The sequence below is a fragment of the Delphinapterus leucas genome, chromosome 8 (assembly GCF_059928025.1).
Source record: "Delphinapterus leucas isolate spDelLeu-1000000601 "Yukka" chromosome 8, BTC_Dleu_Yukka2, whole genome shotgun sequence".
NCBI lineage: Eukaryota > Metazoa > Chordata > Mammalia > Artiodactyla > Monodontidae > Delphinapterus > Delphinapterus leucas.
In genome coordinates this window covers 69,533,357-69,543,078 of record NC_143136.1, presented here as the reverse complement: position 1 = coordinate 69,543,078, position 9,722 = coordinate 69,533,357, and the positions used below count along the sequence as shown (strand labels likewise).

General features: G+C 37.6%; 1 protein-coding gene across 1 annotated transcript in view; it reads right to left on the bottom strand.

The window, feature by feature from the left end:
• Positions 1-251: 251 nt before the first annotated feature.
• The window catches only part of KCNH7 (potassium voltage-gated channel subfamily H member 7), a 149,940-nt gene continuing 140,469 nt past the window's right edge, over positions 252-9,722 (bottom strand). Inside the window, exons 12-14 of the mRNA XM_089915923.1 lie at positions 9,360-9,528; positions 1,886-2,078; positions 252-521 (exon numbers count right to left, since the gene is read on the bottom strand). Coding sequence (XP_089772049.1) covers positions 252-521; positions 1,886-2,078; positions 9,360-9,528 — 632 coding nt within the window. The remainder of the gene's footprint in view (positions 522-1,885; positions 2,079-9,359; positions 9,529-9,722) is intronic.

The following is a 9,722-nucleotide window of genomic DNA, read 5'->3' as shown; positions in this document are numbered from 1 at the left end:
TAAAAATAAAAAATAAGGTGCCTTGAGATGCTGGCAGTTTTAACATTTGGAACAAAAGAGTTCATAGATATATTTACATCCTAACTGCTCAATTTTACCTTACAAGCTTCAATTTAGGAAAATATACAGTACTTTTGCATATAATGGTAACTTGTGAGCCCCTGAGTCAAGTAGAGAGGATTTAAATACAAAAAAGGAAATCAGCCATTAAAAGCACTTACATTGTATGTGGAATAAATAGTACAAAATGATTATTTCCCCGGAAGACCAGGATCAGAAACATGCCTATGAAGACCCAAGATTCCTACAGTGCTTAGGGATGAATCTGTCAAAGAAGGATGCCTAATTGGATGAAGGCAAGTTTTTCTTTGCCTCGGGGGGTGAAGCTCTGAAGAGAGATCACTGTCTTGTCTTAAAAGTGAAGTCAAGTTGTCTTCCGAAGCTGTGTTCAGATGCACCCCACTTGAGAGGGATTCTTTGGATTTAAGTTTAGATTTTTCAAGGTCTAGAAATTCAGGACACTGATAGAAAGAAAAGAGAAGAAAACATGCTTTTATAATTCATTTGGACTAAAATTACACTCATGAAATCTAAACATGTTTTCTTTTTCCATAAATCTGTATTTGATTAGTGGTATTAACCAATCCTTCCCTCTCAAAGGTGGGTCAAGATACTGAAGGTCAGGTATCAGTTTAGATAATCCTATATAACCATTCCAAGATCTTTAATTTTACTTCGAAGCCATATCAGATTATTATTATTATTATTATTTTAAACACAATATTTCACATTGAGTTTTCCAGATGAGTTTTAATTCAAAATTCCCAACAAAACTGGGATCAAAAAGGTGGGTCATTGGGTGAGTACATTTGGAGAACAAGGAGAAAGAAAAAAGAAAGGAAGGAAAATCACCCATCCCTTGGCAGAAAATATTATCTAAATCCACTGAAAGCAAAAAACAAAGTACATGGTTTTGCATGTTTCCCAGCCATTCAAAACTCGAGATAAATTAATCTATGCTTTCATATTTCAGAAAAATTGCATTATTTTCCTTCAGTCACATTACCTCATGCTATTAATATAGTTTCATTCCCCAGAGCATTTTGCACTCAATTCCCAAACTTCTAAAAAAGTTTTTACAAGATAGTTCTGTAAATTCTTATTTACATCATTGTTCTTAGGTCCAGTTTGGCCACAGTGTTTAAGTAATTAAGAATGATTCCCAAAATAGAATTCCAAAGGAGTTGGACTTTTCATATTAACATAATTCAAAGGGTTCCTCACAGGACTTCAGAGGAAAGATAAGGACACTAACATTCCTCTTACCATCACCAAGGTGAGAAAAGTTTAGAGCTCACTGGTGATGGGTGGGGCACAGATGTGGTTACTAGTCTGATTGCACTTGGATCTCAGGTCTTGCTATTGCTTGTTATTGCTGCTATTTCTCTGCCCCTTCCTTCCTGAGACCCTGCTCAAGGGTGCCTCTTGTCATTAGAGCAAATTACAAACCTTTATTTGAAGCATTTTTTGGACCCAGGGCTAATCCTTAGCTTTCAAAGCTCTACCATTTATAAACTTAAGTAGATTGATATTTGAAAAAAAGCTTTTTCTTTAAAAAAAAAAATACTAGTGTTTTAAGATCATTCTTCTAGGTCCATTGTTCCCAAAGTTTAAATGAGCAAAAGAATCGGGGACGAAGGTCGGGGTTGGGGAGCTTGTTTAAGATGGAGATTACAGGGCTCATTCCCAGATGTTCTAGTTGAGGAAAAACAGAGATGGGGATGAGACTCTGTATTTTCCACTGCAGCCCAGGTGATTCTGATTCAGGCGGTCCCTGGAAACACACTTTGAGAGACACTCTTGGTTATACGCTATCTATACTCACTTGTGAGGAAGGACTGAAACTTCGATCCGTCTTGATGGATGCTACCGGATGACTGGTTCTCATCAGGCGGATGACGGGTCTCTGATACTCTGTTCCTGCAGTTACCATACTGTAGGCTGGGGGGACCACAGTGGTTTGTTTCTGCAGCAGCTGTAAGATGGTCTGGACGTCTGCAGTCATTTGGGATTCAAGTCTGCAGGACAGACAGAAATGGGGGAAGACAGTCCTAAAATTGTCCAGGATTGCAAAGCATTTGAGAAAATTGCAGCACCACCAAAGAACAGAATTACGGCCCTGCTTTAAACAAGAAGGACAGGAGAGGGAGCACGGAGATGCTCACTTTCTATATCCCACTAATGGCTCTGATAAAGATCGTTGCTTTCCTGTTCGTTGATCTTAACAAAGAACAGCTGACTGAAGAGGCTACATTTTCACAGTGTACATTGTATTGCATTTTTACAATTAAGCTTTATAGATTTCAAAATGTAAAACGCATTCAGAATCCATTTTTAATCAGTCATTCTCTGTGCTTTTTATCAGGTTTTGGTCAGTTTCTTGTGAACATTTTATTTACTGTTTAAAAAGATTTCATAGCACATTTCTCTTATAGCTGCAACAACTGGATAATTTCTTATGTGTTCCAAATTTATATTATCTGTATTTTACTTTACCTGTCTCCTATAAACATCAAATATTGTGTATCATTCATTGTATTCTTTCCTTAATGTTAAGTACTGTCAAATGCTAAATTCCTTTCCCATCTACAGTTTGGAGCCTTTGGTAATTAAGAAACACACCAAACATAAAAGTTCACTTGCTTCTGTAACCCATCTGGCTTGCAAAATACCAGTCTGATCATTTTTTATCCCTAAAGCTCACAAGTAGCCTACTGGCCTGTTAATTTCATTCTCATTTTAAATTAAAATTCAAGGGAAAGATAGCAAAATACAATGGATCTGATTCCCCTCCTTTGCATGTGTTAACAGTATTAAAAAAGGATTTTGTGGGTATAAGAACAGAAAATTTGGACCATATGCCTCTTTAGAAAACTTTTAACTCTTTACTTATTTGTGCTTACTATTTTGTTTCAGTGAAAAATACAAGGAAAAGGTAAATCTTACCAAAAATTTAAAATCATAGACTAATTTTGCTCAGTTACATACATGCTGCATTTGTGAAATTCAAAGTGGAGAGAACTTAGCCTTTGATTCGAGAGAAGAGAATAAACCTGGACAACATGAGAAAAAATCATTTTTTTCCTTTTAGTTTTTAACATTGACACTACAAACCTTCCTTCTGAGAATCATGATAACACATGATTTGTGCAGGTTTTCTATATTTGGTATATATAGCCATAGAGCTTAGTGTCTTCTAAACAAATAGCTATAAATTATACATGATTGTGCCTTGCAAATGTCAAAACCACACATTGAAAAAGAAAATTTGAATTATCAACTAGTTTATGTATCTATTTGTTACCCATTGTTCCGATCTAATATTTTTATGGTGCCACCTAAACAGAGGAGACCCGTTATTTTATTATGCATCAATTTTTTCTTTCACACTTCAAGGTACAGCACAAATTTTTATCTGCAGCCCCAAATCTTCCCTTATTCAGAATTAATTTCTCTCTCCTCTGAGTCCCCAAGGAAAATTCTACATCCATTGTAAATATCTCTGTATGAATTTATCCCATCATTAACAGCATTGAATATTTAGGGAGTGGCTTACACATTACATGTAAAAGGCTTTGGGCGTGGGGAGTGGAATAATGAAAGCTGCATCAACAAATGGGATTCAAGACCCAATAGAGAGTCAAAAATTATGATAACGATTTTGAGTCCTCACAAAACCTTTGTCAAACAGCAGGGGTCTCCAAGAAACAGGATCTCTGTCTCATAGATTCTATCTATTTGAATAGTGTCGAGGAGGGAAAAACCTATTGGAAGTGTATAATAGCAACATGCTACCATGAGTGGGATTCCCGAACACAAGACCATCACATGCTGGTACAGGGTGAGAACAAGACTGTGTCAACATGACTTAGCTAAGACAGTAGACCACCTCTGTCAACATGACTTAGTTGTTCCAGGAAAACTCTGCCTGGGAAAAATAAGTCTAAGGGAATAAATAACGTTACTCCTTCAGGAAATTTCTATAGATTAACTCACTGGAGACAGCAATCTGCTCTTTTGAACAAATAAACCTGCTTAATCAAACAAATTTTATTTATCCATACTTGCTTCAAGGTCCTCATTTCACTGTGTCCATCAATTCTGAACTATTATATTATGAACTTTGCCCAGATCCACTCAGTTTCCCACCTTGAAAGGCCCAGGCTCCAAAATCCTATAAATATCCTACTTCTTACTTCCCCTTCTGAGATAACACTTCAGACTCTGTCTAGGTGGTGGTCTCTCTTCTTGCAGTGACTTTGAACCAAACCTTAGTTTGGTTTTATTAACCAGTAATCTGATATTTTGGGTAGTTCAATGCAATGGATTCAATGTTTATGTTGAAATGCTAATGGTGAAATCCTAACCCCCCATGTGATGGTATTAAGAGGTGTGGCCTGTGGGATTTAATTAGGTCATGAGGGTAGAGCCCTCATGAATGGCATTAGTGCCTCATAAACCAGAGCCCCAAAGAGCTCCCTTCCTTCTTCTACCACGTGGGGACAGAGTGAGAAGTCAGCCGTCTATGAACCAGGAAGCAGGCTCTCAGTAGATACTAAATCTCCCAGCAGTTTGATCTTGAACTTTCCAGTCTGCAGAACTGAGAAATAAATATCTGTTGTTTATAAACCACCCAGTCTATTGTATTTTTGTTATAGCAGCCCAAACAGACCAAAACATTCAACGAAGAAGAGCTTTAGTGAGGAATTTCTTTACCATGCATAGGTTGTATTTTCATGTTTCATGGCTAGGGTCTATCAGCTTAATTGGAATGGACTCTTCTAATGACACAAGTAATCTGCTCTACTCTGGAAGAATTACAGAGAATTTTGAAAAAGTCCAGCTTTGTCTTTAAAACAGAAAAGAATAACCCAATTTTATAACTTTTTTTTTTGGCCAGTGAAAGCATATGCCACTCCAAAACAAGCCACTTTGGCATATTGATTCTTTTGAGCTGTAGGCACTTGGAGAACAGCAAGTGTGGGGAAAAGCTTTCTCTGAACTTCCCTTATCTGCCTAAAGGCAGATCTTCCAGAAGGAACTCAGTTGTCATAAATCCCCTCCCTGGGAGTTTCAACAACCAGGGAAGATCGACTTTTGTCACAGAAGAGGCATCACACTGAGACAAACTTTGTCACAAACTGTCATACCTCCCATCTATTCTTCTAAGGACCCATTCACCTTCCTAATGATCATTCATTCTCCTCTAAGAGACCTACCTCCCCCAGCCCCTTTCCCTATTAAGATGGTATTTAATCTTCAGTTCTAAGGCACCTCAGGGAGTTACTAATTTTCCCTTGAGTATCTCCCATGTGTACGTGAGGTACACATGTTAATAAATTTATGTTTGTTTTTTTCTTATTAATCTGTCTTTTATTATAGGGGTTTCAGCCAAGAACGCAGAAAGGTAGAGGAAAATTTATTTTTCTTCCCCTACATCAGCATAGCTATACAGCTGTGTAAAATGAATGTTTTCATTCACTTATACAAAGACCCACAGTGTACCAGGCACTGAGTTCTGCAAGGGATGGAATCATCACTGAAAGCTTTTACATCCTCTAAGGCCTCGCTATGCAAAGCATGGTCAAATCTGAGAGCTTGTTAGAATGTGGAATCTCTGCCGATTCCAGACCTAGACTTAGAATCTACCTTTTAACAAGATCCCCAGGTGATTCGAAAGCACATTAAAGTTTGAGAAGCACTGCTTTAGGATCAACAATTAGTGATTTCCCGATATATGTATATCTGTAGGCATAATACATAAATATGTAAGAACATTTCTTAGGTAAACTTTTAACCCTGCATATAGTTTAATTGGCCATTAAAGCAGAAAAGCAGCAGCGGCCAGGACGATTCAAGATGGACCATTTATATTTGTTTTTATTGCACTGTGTACTTCATATGTGTATTTGGGTGAAACAAATGGGATAGAATTCACAGTTCTACTACATTTGAACAGAATACTGAGGCTAAACAGAGTAGACCCAACTCTAGAAAGAGTCTCAGGATTCTTACCCTGCAAAGTTGAAGTCTAAATTGAGCTCCCCTTTTCAAACTTGTTTTCTATACTTTTGCCTTCTAGAGTAAACTTGAGGTAAGAGGTTCTTGGAGATGGCAGTGCAGTAAAAATGCAATGTTTTGGATTTTAAACCCAAAAGAGGCTAAGGTGAGTCAGGCAATAAAATGTTTGTGACAATTTCAGAGCTAAATAGGAAGAAGTTAGTCAAAGAAAATAATTATGTTAAAAAACATACAGATACTAGGACATGTCAAAAAAGATTTAGTTGCAGTTTGGCTGTGAAAAGAAGTATCATAAAAAATTCATTCTAAAACTAATGTAATAAAGTAATAAGAATTATTAGTATTAAAGTACGGTTACTAGCCAAATGGGTCCTGGATGTATATGCCCTTAAAAGTTTACACTTTCAGCCCCAGGACACATTAAAGGCAAGTATTTTCAGTAATCTTTGATTTACACTAGCAGCAATGATTGGTATCCATGATGAGGCAACAAGGGAACCTTAAAAATCTCAATTTTCATCCAGAAGAAAGGTCCAAATCAGGAAACACAGAAACATATGAAAAGCAAGAGAACATACTCAGACAAACATCAATAATAGAAGTTAAGTTCATTGTTAATCATATTTTACTGGGGCTTCCCTGGTGGTCCAGTGGTAAAGAATCCACCTTCCAATGCAGGGGACATGGGTTCGATCCCTGGTCGGGCAATTAAGATCCCACATGCTGCGGGGCAACTAAGCCCATGCGCCACAACTACTGAGCCCACACGCCCTGGAGCCCTCATGCCACAACTAGAGAGAGAAAACCCGCATGCCACAACTAGAGAGAAGCCCGCGCACCAAATCGAAGACCAGACGCAGCCAGAAAAAATAATCATATTTTACCTGATTACAGCACTTTCTATTTTGTAGCATATACACTCTCCACATGTATTACCTTAGTCTTTACAACAGTCATGCAGGTCAGTATAGGTCAAAGAAAGAAACTGAGGCTGGAGAAATTTAAATGACCTGACCTAGCCATCCTATTAGTAGTTAAGTAGAAGAGTTATGACTTTATCTAGGCTAACCAATTGCAAGTGCTGTGTGAGTATCATGCTGAAGAAATCACTGCTGTCCCTGTCATTAATCCATTCATTCAGTAATTTTCCCATTTACTCCAGGAGTTGAATGCATACCATATGTTTCACAATAAAGGAATGGGCAGGAATCAAGGAAGTTAAAGTTCAGAGATCACCCTTTTATCAATTCTTTTGTGTGTACAGTGTATATTTTGACATATGTTATGGCTAAAAGATCAATGTAGCTTGGTATAAATAGCAGGGAGAGATAGTAAATGTACTAATTAACTAAATATGCTTCTCTGAGCAACAATAAGTATGATCGTGTCAAGTTCTTAAACCTTAATTAGGAATTACTGACTCTAAGTAAATGATAGTTTGCTTTAATTTTCTCAGATAAGTTTCAATTTTACAAGACTTTCATTTGGCACTTGAGAATGGGATATAGACCTCAGTTTTTTAACTTTTAAACTTTGATTAAATTACATGAAAACAAAAAATACAAAATTAAATCTTTAATTCATATAGTATTGTCATACTTCTGTTTGAAATTAAGGCATACAAATTTATTTCAATTTACAAATTTGTAGGTTTTCTGATTCCTTTTGTCTGTTTTCATTGCTAATTCATCTTTCATGGTAATGTATGTGTGTGTGTGCATACATTTTTATGTTTACTGGATTGTCCGACACTGTTCAATTCGGGCATAAAGATTTTAAAAAGCGATAAAACTACAAGCAGCATTGATAAAACACAGAAGAAAAATTAAGCATAGATAGCTAGCTTATGTAGTATAAACAAAACTCATAGAATGTGGTAAGTATAGAGAACAAGTAAGCAAGTAGCTTGTTACACATGGGCAGAATTCATAAGATGCATTAAATACACACAGCATGGCAGCAACGTGCAAGACATCGCAAAGACAGAATCGAAATATGATGTAACAAACCAGAGCATGGCTTATACATGGAAAGAGATGGAAAGAACAAATTATTCTCCTGTCACCTCTGGGTAGATGACTGCCACCCCCAAGTTTGGTCACCCACTGGTGACACACACACAGTATAATCTCCTTCTGATGCCTCACGTTTTTTACCTATAAAGACCAATAAAACACATGGCTGTTCGGCAGGCTAACTGAAATGCCACAGCTGTGGCCAGGTGTACTCGGCCTTACATGTCTGTGATAGAGCAAGTGTGTCATTGGCACTGGGGAATTTGTTTTATCTGTGGACCCCTTTTGTGCAAACCTAAACTCTGGTCCTCATAACCACACCTTCAGCCTGGAAGGCTGATGGGGTGTATATATATATAATTGCATAAATCAGGATACAGGTTGTATGGTTCTTTTACCAGGATTGCACTTATTAGAAATGTGTTAATTACCCCATCTGGAGCCCCTCATCACTCACTGTGTGTTTTAAATTGATTTAGTAAATCCTGTGATTTGAACATTTTAGTTTAATCCATGCACTTTTCGGTCTGTGACTACTGGAATACCTTGCCCAGTGATGTCCTGGAAACTACCTTGAATCGAGGTCACTTTCCACATGTAACACAACTAAAGCAATATCATGCTTATACATCTATTTTTTTTTTCCCCTGAATGTCATTGATCAGTTTAATTTTAAGGAATCCGTGTAGATTTGGGTTAAGGGGTTCCATCCTTCCTAAAACCAAAATTTATTCTTTATCTTAAAAGGTTAGAGATCAAAGATGGAGGGAAAATGGAGAGGATCTGGGTTCTTAACTCAATCACATTTTTGACAAGCTGGCTGAAAAACTAAATGTTTAAATCATTTTGTCAATATTCTTAAAAAAATACCGTACCACATAACTAAGTTACCATGAACAGCCAAAAAGTGCAAAAGGAGGATTGAAAGAGGAAGGGTGTTAGTCAACAAACTAAATATGAATTATTTTGAGGGGATAAAAAAGGTTTCTTAGGCAGCCAATGCTGATGATATATACTAATTTTATGACAAGTAAAGAAAAAATAGGATTCATGCTGCCAAAGGTGTGAAGCGTTCGAAGTAAATGCTCTTTGAAAAACAGATTAATAATTCTGTCAACTTGTAGTCTTCTTTTAAATAAGTAAGTGTATAAAGAAGTGTATATGCCATCTATGGTAGGACGAATTTGCTATTTACAAAGAGTAAGGCCAGACCCAGCTAAGGGCTTGGATTATGTTTTCCCTTTGCCTAGCTATTGCTTATACCTGTTAAGCTGTTCTTGGAGCAGATCTAATCTTTGCTCCACTTCTCCGTAGGCGAGGTCACTTTCGGTTTCGGAGATGCCCCAGGCAGCTCGCGGAAGCGCTGAGGGACTAGGCTCATCACCCTGAGTTCCGGCAGTTTCTCTTTCCCAGCTTCTGGTGTCAGCGATATCTGTGGGAAACGGCAAGATGGATGTCAACTTCTTTGGGTGCCCATTTGTAGCTCCAGAGACATCCGCAGTACAAGCAGGAAGGGATCTTGGAGTTTAACGGGAAGACAGAGAACCAGAGTGACTCAGGGACCTGTCCAGGGGCCACAACCAGTTGGTAGCTGAATCTCATCCACCCCGATCCTGTCTGCCACTT